The following is a 21030-nucleotide window of genomic DNA, read 5'->3' on the forward strand; positions in this document are numbered from 1 at the left end:
CACAGGTGGATTGCTGCCCCTAGATGGACGAACGGCGGCATGCTCACTCTGACTAACCTCCTCACAGCAGCCCCCACAAAGCTCCCACTGTAGATGTAAGTCTGCAGGAACTGGGGAAACACGCTGCTCCATCCCTTCAGTATCAGCTACCTAAGATGAAGTCCAATACACATGCTCCAGATCGACTTTGAGGCAGTCCAAAAGAGAGGCAGCTAAGTCCCAATACCAATACTTCCAACCAGTCACCATGTCTTCACAACTTTGCAACTCCAAACAACATCCAAACAGTCAGATAGAGCCCGCAGTTACAATACTATCCGCTCTCACCACCATCTTGTCAAGTGATCCATCTTCTGTATAAATGTTTTCATTGATAGTGGGTGGTATTTAATCTTTCTTCAAATGTTGCCTTAAAAGTGCACTTCAGACAAATGCCATGTCACTACATCTTAACATTTCGCTCTTAGCCAGATCACGGCTAAGATGGGAGATCACCTGTCGCCATGTGGGGAGGTATCATCAATATGCTGATGATACTCAATTGTACCTCTCCACCCCTGGTGTTGCTGTTGATATCCTGTGGTGGTGCCTGGAGGCTGATAGGGAACAGCAGGCTTCAACTGAACCCTGGCAAGGCTGAAGGTAACCCAGAGATGGTAAAGTCTGATTCTGGGACTTTACCATCTCTGGTACTGGATGGGGTTGCACTGCCCCAATCAGACCCAGTGCACAATCTGGGGGTCCTTCTCAACTCACGACTCCTGCTCGAGGAGCATGTGGCAGTTGTGGCCAGGAGGGTGTTTGCACAACTTCCTTTTTTTATGCTAGTTGCACCCATTCCTGGATCGTGAGACCTTACTCAGTTACTCGTGCCCTGGTCATCTCCCTGATTACTTCTATCTTCCCATCAGGTCCAACAGAAGAGGCATACTGTGAGTCCTGTCCGCTAAGGTGTTCCATCTGACAGGACCCAGGAGATGAGCCTTTTCTGCTGTGGCACCCACCCTCTAGAACATTACCCCCTTGAGGTAAAATTAGCCCCAACCTTTATGGCCTTTTCAGAAAGCCTTCAAAATATGTTTTTTTCATCAGGCCTGGGGAACCCCAGAAAGCAGACAGCCCACATGTTGGTTGCCCCATGTATGACATCTTAATTTGTTAAATAAATAAAGAAGTTATTTTAAAATTTTCCCTTTTGTTTGTAAAGCACACAAGGTGTGGAAGTCCCATTTCTCTCACAACACCTGCTAAAGGCACGTCTCTGGAAAATAGGTGGTGGCAGAAACTTCCAAGTCACTAAGGCAAGAGGCATATCTTGGTTTTTAGGCCCAGAAGGCTTCCGGGAGAGGAGAACTGAGACCTCCAACTTTATCTTCCCTCAGGCTCAGCCCTACCAGTTCAGAGGGTATGTTGGAAGTAAAATTCTGCATGATGTAGAGAATAAAGCTTTTCTCCTTCTCTCCGTAATACCAAGATGATCCAATGAACCTGAATGGTGTGAAATTCAGGCCTTTTAAAAGAAAATAGTTTTTCACAGGTAATTGATGCAGTGATAGCATTAATTTGGCTGGCATTGAGAATTAGACAGATGTATGCAAGATAGAGTTATCAGTTGCTACTAGCCATGACTATGTATTATTTCTAATGTCTGAGATCACATGCCTCTGAATATCAGTTGCTGCAAAACACAAACGTGGTATGATTATCCTTGTTTTTGATTTTGGGCTTTCCACTTACAACTCGTTAGTTACTCCAGAAAAAGAATGTTGGACTTGAAGCCCTTTGTCATGATCCAGAACAGCTCTTAAGTTCTTTGAACAGAACAGAAGTCAAGCATATCCCTAATAGAAATATTGTTGCCTCATATTTTTATTGTAAACTGGTAGGTCATTCTTATTCTTATTTTACAGATAATTAGGGCTGAAAGTGGGAAGTTCTTATTTTACAGATATGGTATTAGGGTTGTAAGTGAAAAACTATTTTCTTTTAAAAGTCCTGAATTTTAAACTGTACATCTCTATGATTCACATTATCATCACCCATTATCAACATCATCATCATCGTCCATTATCATCGTCATCATCAAACCCACCCATCATTTGATGAGAAGTTGGACTAAAGAAAAATGGTATAAACTTTTGGCATATTTTCCAGGTTGGGGGAAAAAAAAATACAAAATTGTGTGGTTTTATGTGTCAGTTACCATAGCAGATATGGCAATGAATATTCCCATGTTCTTTTGTATTTCTAAGAGATAAATATAACAGCATAAAAAAAAAAATCTAAATCCCTAACAAAAGCAATGTAATTTTTTTTTTTGGTAATATAGAATCAAGGTAGAGAAAATTTATTATCTTCTCCCAAATCTCTTCTTTCTTCTGCCTCTAATTTATTGTAAATAAGTTTTTGATGCTATGCATATTTATAATGTGCACACAATAACTCAAATGTTTTCACTGAATACAGAAAGCAACTCAATATATGAAGGAATGATTTCCCAATGCTAAATAAAATGCTTAAATCCTAGGTATTGGGTAACTTACAGAATTTTTTGGGAAAGCTTACTGTTAAAACATTTGAAGTTGAACAATTTTGTTTTCTTATTTATGGTTAACCAGAGACTTGATTGCATCTTTGAATACAATACAAACCAGGTTGTGGCATATTTTTGTTAACTACCCATCCCAGCACCAAGAAAGTATTGAGCAACAGGCATGAGTATTAGTGTGTTTTCCAGAAATACTCTTTAGAAAAATCTTACCACAGGCTTAGCCTGGTATGGAAGTGAGAATGGGCAAAATCACTGTACTTTGATCTAACATGATGATTCAAACTCCCAGCTCAGCAAAATGCCAGTCTTATATTTTTCAGCCTGAATTCCTTATTTGTACAGTAAGAATAAAGTACTGATTCACATCATTACCTTCTTATGGAAAAACAGTTTGTCTGGTCTCCACAATTTCAACCTTAATACCATTATCTGTAAAATAAAAATAACAACGGCCTCCCAGTTTACAGTAAAAATGTGAGGCAACAATATTTTTATTAGGGATATGCTTGACTTCAGTTCTTTTTTAAAAAGCAAGTAAATATCAGTCATGCTGACCTTAAAAGAATGTTAAAATGGTAATAGGGGATCAACATATTACTTCAGATATAAGGATGAAAAATACCTGCAGTAGATATATCTTTACAATTGAAGGCTGTATCAAATTTAATGAAACAGGAATCAGGAGGAGGCTTAGAAAAAGAGGCCATGGCTTCACTCTTTGGTGTGACTATGAGAATAGTTTCAGAGAAAGTTGAGAGAATGCAGAATAGACATCCAAGTCTCCATATCTCACTGGCCCATCATATTTGATGGGCCTTTAGCATACTAAGATATATAGGCAGTAACTAATAGTCTTTACACACTTCCACAAATAATGAAATTTAATGACTGAAATAATGTTCAGTCTATCATTTCAAGAGGTAATTTCCAGATAAGTTCATGCATTGCGCTAAGCAATTATGTGATTTTATATTACCTTAATATATTTGATGGACACAGCTACTTTATGGTTTAGCCTATTGTGTACATTTGCCAAAAATGGTTTATTCAATAAACCAAAATTAAACAAGGAACTACTTTGGCCAATATGCAAACAAGGCTAACATATTAATTTCTGAGATCTCTGAATATATCATGTAACATTAAATGTATTTCAGAGAAATACTAATATTACTTTGCTATTGTTTGGTTTTAAACATCATTGACTTCATGAGAAATCTATACACAGGACAAGAAGCTACAGTCCAGATGGAACATGGTGAAACAGACTAGCTTTAGGTCATCAAAGGAATGAGACAAGGCTGTATACTCTTGCCTTATTTATATGCTGAATTTATATTGAGGGATGCTGGATTGGAAGAAGATAAGCATGATTTTAAAACTAGAGCAAGAAACATCAATAACCTGTGCTATGCTGATAACACTACTCTTATAGCTGAAATTGCAAATGATCTGCAAGCTCTAGTAATGAAAGTCAAGAAGCACATGGAAAAAAATGGGACAAAAATTAAATATAAAGATGACTAAAACAATGACAACAGGTGCAGCAACCAGCCTTAGAACTGACAATGAAGACACTGAACTGGCACATAGTTTCTGCCATTTAGGATCAACTATCAATAGTAAAGGAACCAACAGTCAAGAAATACAGACTAGTACTTGATAGAATAGCAATGAAAACCTTAGAAAAGATATTCAAATGCCATTTTGTCTATACTTGCAGAAACAGATTTGTACTGGCAATGGCTTTCCTTGTGACGCTCTAGGAATGCAAAAGTATGGAAGCAGGATAGAAAAGTATTTTTTGTTTGTTTTTGAACTTTGATGTTGGAGAAAACTCCTGAGAATATCAATGGGTAAGCAAGAAAATAAAAAATTGGATCACAGAACAAATTAATCCAGAGTTCACACTCACACAAATGATCAGGCTCAAATTATCATATTTTGGACACTTTATGCAAAGACCTAGCTCTTTTGATATATCGATAATGCTGGGAAAGGTGGAAGGAAACAGAAGTGGTTGACCAGCAACAAAGAGGATGGATTTAATTACAGCAGTGATGGGAAGACCTGAAGGGCCAGGTTGGGGACAGACCATCTTGGAAAAGGTCTATTTAAAACGTTAGCAAGATAGCACATAATCAGTTGATCTTTCTTCTCCACAAATATGAGAAAAAAATGAACCAAGCAGTGCCATTGCAGAGAGAATACTACTTTGTCCCTCATCTTAACTATCAAATGTCTGGTTCACCAGTTTAACAGTATAGTTTCAACCTTAATTTAGCAAGCACCCGATTTGTTAGCAGTTGTATGTGGTGAAACAAAAACTGCACTACACAAAAACATTAACTCACTCGTTTGTCTTGTCTAGAACAAGAGTTCTCAAACTGTGAATCACACTCTCTAGTCGTCGTTATTTTGATCAAGGTTTCAAGCTGTGTAGGCAAAGCTGTCAAAAGTTGCTCCTTCTTTGCCTGGGTAAGCCCTCTTGCACGCTTGCCCAAGCTTGCAGTGAGCAAAGCCCAGAGTTAATCTTGAGAGATGGCTGAACTCTAGCCACCTGTTAAAATCCCCCACTAATCACAGTCACATTGACTAGAGGATAATTTCCTGTCAGCTGGTGACTTCCAGCATGTCATGTAAAACCATATTCATATTTTTGAAGTGTCTGTAGAACTGGTACTTGTTAGTGAAGTTCAAAAATTTTAGCCATTATTTCCAAATTCTATCTTTTCAAAATGGAAAAGGTTTTCTTGACAGTAACAGAAAAGCTAAAGATGACCAATTTACTTGTAGCAACAATAAATTACCTATCTTTTTTACATACATTTTTATTAAAAAAAAATTAACAAAGTAAAAACTGTAAGAGAAAGTAAAGGTAATAAAGAACAGTAAATAGTGAAAAAAGATAACACAAAAAGAAATAGAAAAGGAAAGGAAAAAGAGAAGAAAAGAAAGATTATCAAGCAGCAGCTTCCAATCTTCTTGACAGCAGTTATAGATACATTTTTAGTTTGCCCTCTCTGTGTACATAATTTTCTTCTTTCCATAAGCTGCCCTTTCTAATCTTCAAATCCATAAATCACAAGTTCATTTTTCTCTTTTTTCATCAAAAATCCATAAGGGGTTTCTATTCACTGATAAATGTAGTTGTTGATCCTTCTCTAATCAAACAGGTTAATTTTCCATCTCTGCTAGTTCTGACATATTCACCAACCATTCCTCTGTAGTGGGTATTTCAGAGTCTTTCCACGTTTGCACATATAATAGTCTTGCAGCAGTAATCATATCTAAAAATAATCTTCCATGGCTCTTTTCTAATTGACTGTCCATTAATCCCACTAAGAAAAATTCTGGTTTCAGTTGAATGTTGATCTTTAAAATTCTTTGTATCCTTATATGTATTAGAACCCAGAAATCTCTGGCTGTTTTACAAGTCCACCAGACACGATAAAAATGACCCTTCATGTTGTCCACATTTCCAACCTAACTTTGAAGTATCTTTATACATCCTAGACAATTTTTATGGAGTTATATACGAATGGTACATCATTTTATAAAAATTCTCTTTTAAGTTATCACATAATATAAATTTCAATCCTTTTAACCACATATTTTCCCACTGTTCCATCACTTTGTTGGGTCCAAAGCTCTCAGCTCATTTAATCATATAGTCTTTCATGACTCCTTGTATTATCGCATATGTATTATATTACTGTATTTTCTTTTATCTATTTTCTTTTTGGAATTAGACAATGTATTGTATTGTATTTTATTTAATTCAATTTTATTTTATTGATAAAGTCACAGGAGTAATCAATAAATGAACCACTACTACTATATAGTCTTTCACTTGTTCTTCCATTTTAAATTTCAATGAATACATTTTAGCAATTACATGTTAATCTTTTGTACATAGTTCAAGTTCAAATTGTCTTCTGCTGTTCAGTTCCAAATGTCCTATTATCTACCTTAAATCTTTCTCTTAACTGTGCATACAAAAACCATTGAAAACTAAATCCCTTTGTAGTCAGCTGCTCTCTTGATATCATCTTATATTCTCCATGTTCCTGTTCTAAAACCTTTTGGTAAGTTAACCATTTTTCTTTATCTGCTGTTTTTTTTCCTGTAAAATGTTTCTTGTGCTGAGACCCATAAAGGCATTTTGGGGCAGTCTGGATATATATCTGTTCCATATTCTCAACATGACACTTCTAATATACAATAATTATTCTTAAAATCTACATTAAGTAGATTTTATCTTTCTCACACCATAGAAAACCATGCCATATGAACCTCAGATCGTGCTCTTCTAATTCTAAAGTTCTCTTGTTTCTCAGCAGAACCCACTCTTTCATCCAGGCTAAGCAGCAGGCTGCAAAATTATTTTAACTCAAAAGTAAAAGTAAGTCAATTACAAAGATGAAGGTAAAAAGCAGGCTTCTCTTTCACTTTCTCTATTCTCTTAAGGCTTCAGTCCAATCTATCTTTCCAGTAGTTTAGATGACACAATCCAACTCATATTACACTTATCTCCTTATTTTGTGACTTCCACCAATTATCTTTTCCATTTGTTGTCAAACAATCAACTTTCCCAGGAAAGTCTACTCTGTTTATTTAATGCCAAGTAAAACCAAAAGCACTTTTGCTAAAATATTTATCTTTCAGATTTATACCTTCTCCTTTATCCGTTTATAACTTTCTTAGTCAAAATCTTGATTAAGCTCTTTGCTGTTATTTTAAAGTCTTTTAAAAGTATTATTTTCCTCTTTGCTTTATTTTTTGTAATCTGGAGGGAAGGCTGACTCACCGAGAAGTGTTCTTTGTCCTGCTGTTTTCAAAGACCTCTTTTCAACTGTATATTGATTAAATCCTGAAGTCATTAAGAAAGTGAGGGTTGGTCAAACTTAGTGTCCTTTAAAAGGCTGCGCGTTGTGAGTGCAAGCACGCTGTTTCTTCTTTGACCCCCAGCTGCTTTACTTACAAGAAGACTGCAAGACTTCCATCCTGCAGTTTCCTCATGAGGAGCAGCTCTCCAGGGCACAGGTGGGTGATCTCCTGGTCTCTCCTTTATCCAGAAAGACTTTTGCCGGCCAGAAATCACCACTGGCCACCATTCACTATCACTGCACCATCTCTGCTAATTTGAAGGCATCTAGTCTGCCACAAAACCTCACCCAGAAATCCCAAAATAACCTGTCTTTTATTAAGATTCCTTGCCCTAACCCTCATATTAGCCTAAGGAAATCATCAGTTTTATTTAGGGAAGGGAGACACAAATTAGTTTATAATTTAGGTGCACATGGTATTTAAAGGTTTAAAAATGTCTGGTGTGGGAATTTCAGGCATTTCTTCATCATACTTCAGTGGGTGTATTTATGATTCAGCTCCTGCTAATACCTTGTAGTTTGCAGTTAAGGAGCAAGTATTAACTCTGTTCACTTTACAGTCATATAAAATTGTAATATGGCATGTGAGAAACCAGCATGAAAATACGAAATTGCCAAAGCAGAAATAAAGTGCACTAAATTGTATTTTAGTAATAAAGAACATATGAAGGAACAGAGCAGCAATAATACTAAAAATGACCTTGCTAAGTATTTTCCTAGCTATATTCTGATATAGAAAATAATTATATATATTAGAATTAGTGGATATCCAATGAATGTCAGTGTTGTACCAGTCTATACCCATATTACAGATGCAATAGTAAGACTTATTTTATGACAAATTACAAGAGATTATAAATGCAACTTAGTAAGGGCATAGTAGTACAAATGGAGTATTAAAATGCTGAACTTGAAGAAATAGAGGAACCTGGAATTTAAGTAAGATTTGTACTGAATAAATGCAATAAAGAGAAGTTAGATTAAAAGGATTTTGTGAAGTGAATTTGTTTTCACTGCCAACATCTGCGTTAAACAACATAAATCAAGGCCAGGAGGGCTTGTGGCCAACTTCAGTGGTTCATCAGTTGTAAACTACAGTGACTCATACCCTTGTCATTTCCTGCTTAGACTACTCTATAGGAGGCTCCCCTTGAAGACAACTCACAAGCCACAGCTGGCACAGCATGTGGCTATCTGATTGGGGCTAATTGGTGCAGCAGAGTGACACTTATAGTACAGAGGCTACACTGGTTGCTGCTTTGCTTCCAGGCTCAGATCAAGGTGCTGATCATCACTTAGAAAGCTGTTTATGGTTCAGATCCTTTTTACCTTCAAGATCTTCAGCTTCATGTGAAACATGCCTGTTTTTATATGTACAGGATGAGGGGAAATTCTCCAGGACCCAAGCCCTGGGAAATACAGGTGGGGTCCATATCAGGACTTCCTCAGTTGCATCCCTCTCACTCTAGAAAGTCTGTCCCTATCTCTACCCTCCCATCATTACGATTAAGACTGCACTTTTTCACAGAGCTTTCAGAGAGGAGATTGCTATATAGGCAGATCACACTTTGGTGAGGCTTGATGAGCATGTATTTATAATGGTTTATTCATCTTTTATTGTTTTACAATTATAAGTCATGTAGAATTGAGTAGTCAGCATATAAATACATGTAAATAGATATAAATTAATAAACAAACACAGATTCTACACCAATCGGCAGTACAGTACTAGAATCAAATTGACTACATAAAAGGAAACAGGGAAGGAGAACATTATCTAGTAAACTGGGTACTTCCAGGTGCAGACTGTAGAACAGATCATGAATTATTAGTACCAAATATACAAGTTAAACTTAAAAAATTAAATTATGTACATTCATGAAAGTATATGGCAAAAATTCACAAGCAGAAACTCACATACCTGAGCATGTAACAGAGGTGGATGCTGGATTGGAAAAAAATGACAATGCTTGGCAAGGTTGAAGAAAATAGAAGGGGAAAACAAGAGGTAAGAGAGGTGGGCAGGCTCAGAGATATCACTGAAATGTCCCAGGAAGAGCTGAGATTGAGACTGGCAGCAGGTTGAAATGGAGGGCAACTGTTCATGCTAATTAGTATTGTTGTTGTTGCCTTTGAGTCAGTGTTGACTCCTGGCGACTGCCTGGACAAGTCCCTGCAGTTTATTTGGCAAGATTTCAGAAGTGGTTTGCCACTAGGGCTGAGAGAGAGTGACTGCCCAAGGTCACCCAGCTGGCTAACTAATCAACCATCCAAGCAAGAACCAACCAGCCAGCCAGGAACTCTGCTAGGATTTGGATTCATTGCAAGTTGGACTAACTAGAAGGAAAAGCTAAAATTTCCATTGGTCTGGCTTAGTGTAACATGTTCCTTATAACCTTCAAGCATTACTGTACATTTGAATTTTATTTTAGGACTGTGTAGTACTTTGGATTCTATTTCCAAAAGCTGCTTCAGAGCATTCATACAGTTTTGGGAAAGTGCATGGCGGGTTAAAGATGTTGCGGATGGGTGCTATATTCATGCTCTTGTGTGCTTCGAAGTACCCTCTGGTCAGCGAATCCAAAGTGCTGCACAGGATAATGCATAACAAGAAAGATATAATGGATCTACTAGACCAGAACATTAAAAAACATGGTAAGCATGTGATTTTGACTGTTACAGTGTTTTTAATCTAAAAATACTGCACTGAATCTGTGCAATATTTTTAGATTAAATCTGTGTCTGCCTTCTAAGCAGTATATTTTCAAGTATGCAAAATATATTGAACAAATCATGTATGCACATACAAAACAGCAAATGTTAGTTCCAAATATCGCTGTTCTTCAGACAATTCCTGGAATGCTGAGGTCACGCACTGTAGTCGTGTACCACATCTATTTTCAGTTTAACCAGAAGGATGAACCTTTTAAAAAGTCACCAGGAAAAGAGCCTAAAAGTATTTCATGGGGTGTCTTCTGGGCACCCCATGAAATACTTTTGTTACATTCACAAAGCTGTTATCTCAATGCAAAATGTGAAGTAAAAATGAACATACTGTACATATTTCAAAAAAATAGCCAAGAGCATTTGTTTGTTTTCACCCCATGGTATCCAATGAAAATTTCCACAATTTTACAAATGCTTTCAAAATGTTATTACTATATACTACAGGATGATTCCTGTCCATTCTTTTCTTTGTTTTATATATCTGTATCAAGCTCAAGACATATATTGTTTCCTGGACATTTAAAAAAAATAGAAACTAAGAACTGAGTTAAATACTTTGAAAAAGGACTTTATTGTAAAGTATTAGAATATTTTTAAGGATGGGAATAACTTCAGTTTCATAACATTAAATAAACCCTTTGAGAAATAAACAGGGCTATAGAGTAACATGATCATTTTGGATGTTTATACTTAACTGAAGCACTTTAAATTTCATTATTTGAAATAATCTGCTTTAGGTTAATTTAAATATATAAAACATATATGAGGATCTTTTTAAATCAAAGCATTATAATGCATGATTAGCATACTGAAAATATGTTCAATGTAGTAATAGTACATTCTTAACCATTTTCATTTTTATGGTACTATTACTGCTTGAGACACATGCTAGACTAGTTGCCTGTTGGGTTGAAAGCAAGAAATTAAAATATTTAACCAATAAATCTGAAAGTATAAAAACCAAAGGAAATGTAACTGGAAAGATCACTTCAGTTTAAATACTTCTGCTTTGTAAGTTCAGGCACTTCCGTTTTGTACTTTATTCACAGTAAAACACACATATACATATACATATACATATACATATACATATACATATACATATACATATACATATACAGGCAGACATTATCTCTTTCCCTCAGTTAAAATGCATCTGCAACCCATGCTGTTGTAACAGATTGTACTGTTAACAGCCTTGGAAATAAATGCCTGCAACTACCAGCACAGGGTGTGGCAATTGCTCTTTCTGTGCATTTGCTTTCCAAAGCACACCCAGTAAATATGTAGCATTTCAGGATGAGCTGAGGTCTCTCAAATGATACTAACAGTTCAGCAGGGCCAAGAAAAGAGAACCTACTTCCAAAAAGTTAGGAAGGTCTGTAGAGCTTGCAAATTTAAAAGCAAGTTGTTTATAGAACTCAGCTGTGAATGAGGATTCTGCTTTCTTTACAGGATAATCTGAACATCGAATCTAAGAGATTTCGAGTCAATCGCATCATATTAACTTCTATGAAACTTATTTCTGTTCTGTGCACCCTACAGATGCTGCAGTTATCTGTCCTTTTCTTATACAAAGAATGGGCAGGGGAGAAGGTTGTTGCACAGCAATCAGATTATTGTGCTCAATTGGGTGGGAGGACCTAGCTGACCTTGGCTGCTATGAAAAAGTTAAGCAGGGCTGGATTTGCTTAGAACTTGGATACCAAGGGTACAGATTGGGAAGCTGAAAGAACATCCCGGAAGAAGGCTCTGTGTTGTTGCCAAGAAAGTTAGATAGACATGTCCCTGAAATCACAATTTAAATAAATTTGGAAAATTGGAATTTGGTTACTCTGTTGTTGTTATAGTATTTATTTAAATTGCATGGCTAATGCATGATTTTGCATTCACATTTTATTATTTTGCACACGTTTTCTATCAACTTACTTTCTTAATAAGGTCTGGCATTTTTGATTTATCTGGAAGTTGATCTGAGAAGAAGCAACTTTCTATCTCCAAAGTATTCCCTTCAGTGGCAGGTTCCTTTTGCAAAGATCTAAAAAGAAAAGAGCTCTCAATTATGATATAGCACCAAAATTATGAAGTATTATGCAAAGCTTGGAATATATTCCTTAGATTGATTCTAATTCCTAGGGTGTCACGGGACATCAAATTATACAACAGGGAATTATATAAATTTATGCATTTCCTGTAACAATAAATAAAGGAATATAGACCTGAACTAGAATTCGGTATATCTGAGAAACGTACCATCCTTATTTTCACCGAATATCACAGAATATGGGCTTACACATTTAATGTCTAATTTACATATAATTCAACTCTTTTCCAACCTCACATTAAATTCTTCTCTCATATAACTTTTTAAAATACCACTCTTAGTAAAATATTGCCTTGTTTGTACATACCACCTTAAACTCACAATTATGCAATTTTGATTTCTGATTTAAAGTATCTCATTTCTTGATCTACCAAGTAAGTCAAACCAACAGTATCAATTCCAGTTGTCAGGCATATATATCCCTGCTCACCAAAGAAGAAAATGGCCCCTAGGAATTTCCTAAAGTTCTAACACATTCAGAACTATGGAACAAGGGAATTAAAGAGTGAAAATGACTGTGAAAGCAGCCTAGAATTAGAGTATTCCTATGGGTCATTGTGGAAGAGGGAAGGTGGGCGGGCAGGCAGGCAGGCAGGCAGGCAGGAAGCCATAACATACCACTTTACCCTGTTTGTTGTTTATTCGTTTAGTCGCTTCCGACTCTTCGTGACTTCATGGACCAGCCCACGCCAGAGCTTCCTGTCGGTCGTCAACACCCCCAGCTCCCCCAGGGACGAGTCCGTCACCTCTAGAATATCATCCATCCACCTTGCCCTTGGTCGCCCCCTCTTCCTTTTGCCCTCCACTCTCCCTAGCATCAGCATCTTCTCCAGGGTGTCCTGTCTTCTCATGATGTGGCCAAAGTATTTCAGTTTTGCCTTTAATATCATTCCCTCAAGTGAGCAGTCTGGCTTTATTTCCTGGAGGATGGACTGGTTTGATCTTCTTGCAGTCCAAGGCACTCTCAGAATTTTCCTCCAACACCACAGTTCAAAAGCATCGATCTTCCTTCTCTCAGCCTTCCTTATGGTTCAGCTCTCGCAGCCATATGTTACTATGGGGAACACCATTGCTTTAACTATGCGGGCCTTTGTTGTCAGTGTGATGTCTCTGCTCTTAACTATTTTATCGAGATTTGTCATTGTTCTTCTCCCAAGGATTAAGCGTCTTCTGATTTCCTGACTGCAGTCAGCATCTGCAGTAATCTCCGCACCTAGAAATACAAAGTCTTTCACTGCTTCTACATTTTCTCCCTCTATTTGCCAGTTCTCAGTCAACCTGGTTGCCATAACCTTGTTTTTTTTGAGGTTTAGCTGCAAGCCAGCTTTTGCACTTTCTTCTTTCACCTTCATCATAAGGCTCCTCAGTTCCTCTTCGCTTTCAGCCATCAAAGTGGTATCATCTGCATATCTGAGATTGTTAATGTTTCTTAAAGCGATTTTAACTCCAGCCTTGGATTCCTCAAGCCCAGCATGTCACATGATGTGTTCTGCGTACAAGTTGAATAGGTAGGGTGAGAGTATACAGCCCTGCCGTACTCCTTTCCCAATCTTAAACCAGTCCGTTGTTCCGTGGTCTGTTCTTACTGTTGCTACTTGGTCGTTATACAGATTCTTCAGGAGGCAGACAAGATGACTTGGTATCCCCATATCGCTAAGGGCTTGCCACAATTTGTTATGGTCCACACAGTCAAAGGCTTTAGAATAGTCAATAAAACAGAAATAGATGTTTTTCTGAAACTCCCTGGCTTTTTCCATTATCCAGCGGATATTCGCAATTTGGTCCCTAGTTCCTCTGCCTTTTCTAAACCCAGCTTGTACATCTGGCAATTCTCGCTCCATGAATTGCTGAAGTGTACCTTGCAGGATCTTGAGCATTACCTTACTGGTATGTGAAATGAGTGCCACTGTTTGATAGTTTGAACATTCTTTAGTGTTTCCCTTTTTCGGTATGGGGATGTAAGTTGATTTTTTCCAGTCTGATGGCCATTCTTGTGTTTTCCAAATCTGCTGGCATATAGCATGCATTACCTTGACAGCATCATCTTGCAAGATTTTGAACAGTTCAGCTGGGATGCCGTCGTCTCCTGCTGCCTTGTTATTAGCAGTGCTTCTTAAGGCCCATTCAACCTCACTCTTCAGGATGTGTGGCTCTAGCTCACTGACCACACCGTCAAAGCTATCCCCGATATTGTTATCCTTCCTATACAGGTCTTCTGTATATTCTTGCCACCTTTTCTTGATCTCTTCTTCTTCTGTTAGGTCCTTGCCATCTTTGTTTTGGATCATACCCATTTTGGCCTGGAATTTACCTCCAATGTTTCTAATTTTCTGGAAGAGGTCTCTTGTCCTTCCGATTCTATTGTCTTCTTCCACTTCCACGCATTGCTTGTTTAAAAATAATTCCTTATCTCTTCTGGCTAACCTCTGGAATTTTGCATTTAATTGGGCATATCTCCCCCTATCACTGTTGCCTTTTGCTTTCCTTCTTTCTTGGGCTACTTCTAGTGTCTCAGCAGACAGCCATTTTGCCTTCTTGGTTTTCTCTTTCTTTAGGATGTACTTTGTTGCCACCTCCTGAACAATGTTGCGAACTTCTGTCCAGAGTTCTTCCGGGACCCTATCTACTAAGTCCAGTCCCTTAAATCTATTCTTCACCTCCACTGCATATTCCTTAGGAATATTAGTGAGCTCATATCTAGCTGATCTGTGGGTCTTCCCTAATCTTTTTAGTCTGATCCTAAATTGTGCAATAAGAAGTTTGTGATCTGAACTACAGTCAGCTCCAGGTCTTGTTTTTACTGACTGTATAGAGGTGCGCAACCTTTGGCTGCAAAGGATGTAGTCAATCTGATTTTGGTGTTGTCCATCTGGTGAAGTCCATGTATAAAGCCGTCTCTTAGGTTGTTGGACCACTTTACCCTACTTGACCTTTTTCTCTTACTAAAACTTTGGAACTACAAACTTCTTAACACAACACACAGCCAATCTGAAATTGAAGGATAAGGTAGGTTCTTTTGTAGCTTTCCAGTGATCATTGATTTGTTTTTCTGAAGGAAGAAGGATGTAGAAAAAAATTGCTAATCGTATGCAGTAAATGGGGGAGAGGTAAGTGGGTACTCAGAATGGTACTTTCAGAGTACTTCAAGGACTGAGCATTACACTGATCTCCAGGAAGCGATGAACATGAACAGCTTCTAATTAAGTTTTAGTTTTTCAAAGCAAAGACCTTCCTATTTTACTGTTAAACAGCTTGAATTAGTCAAATATTCTTCCTTGTGATTAATAAAAATTATCTTGTAATCTGAATTAGTTTAGGTTCTGGTCTCCAGAGTGACAGAAAACAGTCCATACGATAATAGTATGCAGAATAACCTGGGGGGCAGGACTTTGTATTCTTACTCTAATAATCTTCAAAGGTGCCTTAAAATGGGACTTTTCCCTATCCCAAATTTTACTGCAAACCTCTGATTTGTGTTTATTATTAATATTTAATGTAATGTGCAATATACAATATTGATACAATAAACATTCATCAGTTACAAACCAAGATATCACACTCACCTACCTCTGGATTCTGGTCTCTTTAGGTCATACACTCAAATGCCTTGTTATATTAACATTACTAGCCTTAAAATCTCTTGGATTTTTACAGAAAGATTTGAAAACATTTACTGATTTTGCCTGGAGGCAAAATAATAAACATATTATATATTATGATAGTTTACAATTACTTTGTGTGAGGTTTTGAATTTTTATCGGAAGCAACTGAGATTGCAAGATGAAGATTAAGTGCAATTCACAGTTTTTTAATAAGTGAGAATGCTTATCTTTGTATGGCATGGAAGCTAAATAAATACAACATACATATCATAAATGGATTTCCATCTGATGATCAGATGGAACTCTCCAAAGGCACCAGAGTTGCAGCAGAATCAAGCCCCATCATGTGTCCATGGGTTCTGATCTCAAACCAGAGACTCAATCTCACACACTTTTAGTGTTCTGTAATCTGTACAAATAATCTTGTTTATAAAATGGCATATGGACTGGATGGTTGAATATTGTCAGAGCAGAATGCTCTAGATATATATGTTAACACCGCTATTCTACTCTCAAAAGATATTAATTCTTCTTTCTTAATCTTGCTTTTAAATAAATGTCCTATGTAAATGCAATTGATTTTATACATAAGTCTGCATTTCCAGTATTGTAACAAGATTACCCAGCTGATGATGCATTACCTAAAATCTGATAACACAGTATCCTTAAGCCAATGTCTCAATGTTCTAAATGAAGAGATTTCATTTCAAAAGGTCCTTTCAAAAGGTCCTTTCAACTGGAAATGTCAGAAATTAAACCAGAAATATTTTGCATTCCTGTTCTGCTAAAATATCTCAGTGCAATGTACAATATATGAGATGTTATCTTCCTATCTAATTTATAAGAAGAGTTAAGCCTAAGGGTAACTGAATAACACGGGACTTTACTAAGAGAAAATAAGAACAATCAAGAACTATCGATTAATAAAAAGAAAACAAAACTGTGTAAACCTATTAAAGTTATGCCTTTTAAAGCTTTTACAGAAATTGTTCTTACATAAATGTTTAATTGAACAAGATATGTTAAATACACAAAAGCAATTATCTGATAATCAAAAAGCAAGATGACAGAAAAAGGTTGCCAAAATATCTTTCTGAATCTATAAATGACCTTTTTATTATGCTTATTTTCTTCTCAGTGATATATAACATACTTCTCCCCAATGTTCTTATTCTAGCAATATGCCTGAAGTGAATCAACTTGTAAAGGAGATAGGCACTCTAATAAGTTAGTGCTAGCTAGCAATTCCTTTTCTGCACAAGGCTTTCCTGAAAGTGTAAATCAGTGTGAATCAGTTCTGTCATGTGAGAATCACTGAGAACAAGCAGTCCCAAGATGAAAATTCACATCCACAACCTCTTTATACCTGTCACCAACAAAACTCTATTTTTATAATTCTGCGATTTCTTCATCAACCTTTGGTACTTATTTCATAATTAAAAAATTTCTTGGATTTCCATGCTGCCTCAGTTCATTTCAAGGCCTTGGCTGCACATCAGGCATTCTTTCTTGTTATATAGAAAGCACTAGAAACTCAAAGTGATAATGAGATTGTTTGGGTAGAAACCTTGGTGATTTTATATTTGTGAGAGAGAGTCTGTATATGGAATATCCAAGTAAAAGCAGGATTGTCTATAACTTTCCTTAGTCTCCTTTGTTCATGAACTTGTACTTGATTGTTCTTTAGTTTCATACAGAATTAAATGGTAAACGGTGTACTAATTACTAACTTGGATTATTTTTCACTATAGGACAATAAGAAAATTAAGAAAATTCACAGTATGATTCAGAAAGTATGCTTAAGAGATAATCAGAAGTTGAAAGAAAAAAACCATGTGCCTGACATAAGAGATCACAAAGTTTGAATAATTGACTTTAAAAGTTGTTGTTGGCCATAATATTAAAGTATGAAGTCAGAACGATTAAACTTCATTGCATTGCTCAATTTTTATTAAGCTGCCTGTTATGAGTATTTCTGAGTTCATAATTAACATTGAAATATTAACAGCACCAACAACACTTCATCTGCTAGAAAAGCTGTCCTTGATCTGGGCATCTTCTGGTTGTGGGACATGCTGACTGAAAGTTCTGGTAGTTGAAATACACACATCTGGAGAATATTCCAGGTTGGGAGAAAGCCAAATTAAAAATATTTGCGATATCTAGCAATATCTGCAAATGCCACAATTATACTGAAAACTTTTTATTTTATTATTTATTACTGCAATTTATAAGCTGTTCAGTTTCAAAAAGGCTCTAAGCAGCTTACAAATTATACAAACCTAGAATAAAAGTAACAAGGAAAACATAATAGTATCCACCACTTAACAAGTCTTAACTGAAAGGAAGAGACCCACTATAGTAACAAATCCCCAAGACTTTTTGGAACAGCCAGGGCTTAATGACTTTCCTGAGTGCCAATATTTGCATCATATAACTGTGCAATGTGATTGTGTAATGACCTTGTGACACTGATGCAAGTACATAAGCCATATCATGTGGAAGATGATTCCATGATTCACATGACATAATTTGCTCCCCTGCAGATGTCCTCATGTCTCTCAATTGGCACCCCAAACACCATCCAATTTCTCCTAAAGCTTCTGTATTTTTTAATTCACCTACCACTATCTAGCGGCAGCTAAAAATCCTAGACTTGATTTTTTTTGCATAACATTTTTTATATTTCAAAAGCAGTATTTCTCCAAATATTGTGACATGGTTCTTGAAGAAAAATGTATATAATAATGAAAAAGATACACAAAAATGTGCTTATTAAAACATATCAAATGCATTATATTAAGGCAAATTGTTTCCAAACTGCTTCTAGTAGACAATACGGTATATATAAAAGTTATATATTAGGAGAAATACATAAAAATTACACGTATTTTAATGCAAACTTCAGCAAATATTTTCAGTTTGGTGTGATAAAAGGAGAACCTGCTGCAAAAAATAAAATGGGCAAAATTAACTGATACATCCAACCACCATAAGAAGGGGAAAAGTGGCAGTTGTATAGTTCCAACGGTCAGTGAAAAATTATCTGATCTTACACACCTGCATTTTATAACACTGAGTGTTCTAATTTCTAGATCATGTACATGATTAGTAACTAGATCAGCATTTTCAAACCTGGCAACTTTAAGATGTGTGGACTTCAACTCCCAGCCAGCATGGAGTTAAGTCCACGCATCTTAAAGTTGTCAATTTCGAAAAACACTGCACTAGGTGAATCCTATATAATAGCCTCATATAATTCCTTGAACTGAGCCATTTCAGAATTCATATAATGGTTTGTTTATATATCTCTATTCTTTTTTGTGTTTGTTACCTTCCACAGTGAACAGGATCGAATAACCAACCTCAGTGTGAATGGTAAATTCATAAAACTGCCTGAAAGGACTGTACCATGACAGTGAACTGTTACTAGTTTCAATAAGCCTTCTCCAAGATACAAACATAATAGCTTTAAATCTCCATCTGTCCGATTAAAAATAAATTGGAATAAAAGCTAAAATACTAATGCCAGCACATATTATTTCAAGTATTACATTACATATATAAATACATTTCTCTGTAAAAAACAACAACAACAACCCACAATCAGATGATTCCAGCTGTGATATGGAACTGATATATTATAGATTGTAATGAATGAAAAACAAGCCTCAGACACAAGGAGGACTATAGGAACACAGGAACAGTGTTAAAAACAAATGATTCTTGAAGACTGCACCCTGTACCGAGTAGCTTAAAAACAAGCTGTGCTGTGCCACACAGATAAAGGCTAAAAGCCTTTTAGAGCATAGCAGGCAATCTTAACTACATTTAAAGGACATACAATTGCTTCTTAATGAATATGCACTTACACTTGAGTCTCCAATAATCTTGGTTTTTAGTTACATCAAATGACAATTTTCAGTAACTATAAGCTCTTCAGCAAAATATTGGAACTAGACATTTTTTATTACCATCTACTTTTTTAACTAGTCTAAAATTGTATACAATATAGCTACAAACTATGTATGTATTTTAGTTAACAAAAATCCTTCCTAATCAAGCGATTTAACTGAAAACACTTTGCATGAAGCCCTAAAGGTAACAGATGCAAAATGCTTTACTTCAACAGATAACCGTAAAAAATGGTTGATAAACTCATAGCCATACATGTAACTGCTACCAACCACAATTTTGCCCATGTTCTCATGATTTGTAAAAACAGAAAACCATCTCAAGTGAAAACCAAGGTTATTTGGCAGTTGCAGCTACTTGGTTTTTTTCACAGAAAACTGCTCCATCTGAGCCTCCTTTATGTATTCTGTTACTACTGCATGTGTTATCTTCTGTAGTTCTTTTACTTTGGTAATGTAACATCTAGAAACGTAAATCTATATAGGTTACAGGCTATGTAATTTAAGAGTCTGAATATGAATGTTTGTGTTCTTGGTACCCATGTTGTCAGATCAATACACCTGAGCTAAAACCATCAAGCATTCTGGGGTCTTTTTGTTTGGCCTTCAAGTCAGTCTTGCTTATACTCCAGCATCTTAAACATTAGACTGAACTGGCTCTCTGGTGCACAAACAACTATAGGAAAAGCAAGAACAACATTCACAACAGAGGAGGAGAAGCCAGAAATAGCTTCTGGCTGTGAAAGCTAGTCAAAATGTATAGTTTAAAATTATTTTTATAAAAGATTAATCAGCCATATGACATGGCAGATTCACAACACCCTCTCTAAATCCTGTCAAGATGTTTACTCATCCTTAACCCACAAAATGCATGTTATTGAGGACAAATGTTTCTTAATGCATGTGAGTCTCTAAGTATCTGTGGTGAAGGACCATTAATCATGGGCCGCAAAGGAATATCTGGTGTGCCAATCAGCTGGCTGGTTGGTTCAGAACAGTGGCAGTGCTGGAGCTGGAAGGCCTGGAGATGTTGGAGGCATTCGGCAGTGTGTCTTTCGAGGTCTTCCTGGTGGTGGCAACGTTTTGTGGTGATAAATTTACTGTCTTAAAAAAAAATGCTGGCAGGCCACACAAGGCGCTTGGTGGGCCACATATGTTGTGCAGGCCTACCACAGAGGCTTCAGTGGAAATACTGTTTCACAGAGCAGGCACACATGGAGAATGCCCAAGGTCCCAAAAGATG

The 21030-nt window shown here is 36.6% G+C and overlaps 1 protein-coding gene across 1 annotated transcript in view; it reads right to left on the reverse strand.

Annotated features, from left to right (window-relative positions):
* The window catches only part of RFTN1 (raftlin, lipid raft linker 1), a 116120-nt gene that overhangs the window by 51861 nt on the left and 43229 nt on the right, over nucleotides 1-21030 (reverse strand). Inside the window, exon 4 of the mRNA XM_063303862.1 lies at nucleotides 12097-12205. Within this exon, the coding sequence (XP_063159932.1) occupies nucleotides 12097-12205 (109 nt within the window). The remainder of the gene's footprint in view (nucleotides 1-12096; nucleotides 12206-21030) is intronic.

This window comes from Candoia aspera, chromosome 4 (assembly GCF_035149785.1).
Source record: "Candoia aspera isolate rCanAsp1 chromosome 4, rCanAsp1.hap2, whole genome shotgun sequence".
NCBI classification, from domain to species: domain Eukaryota; kingdom Metazoa; phylum Chordata; class Lepidosauria; order Squamata; family Boidae; genus Candoia; species Candoia aspera.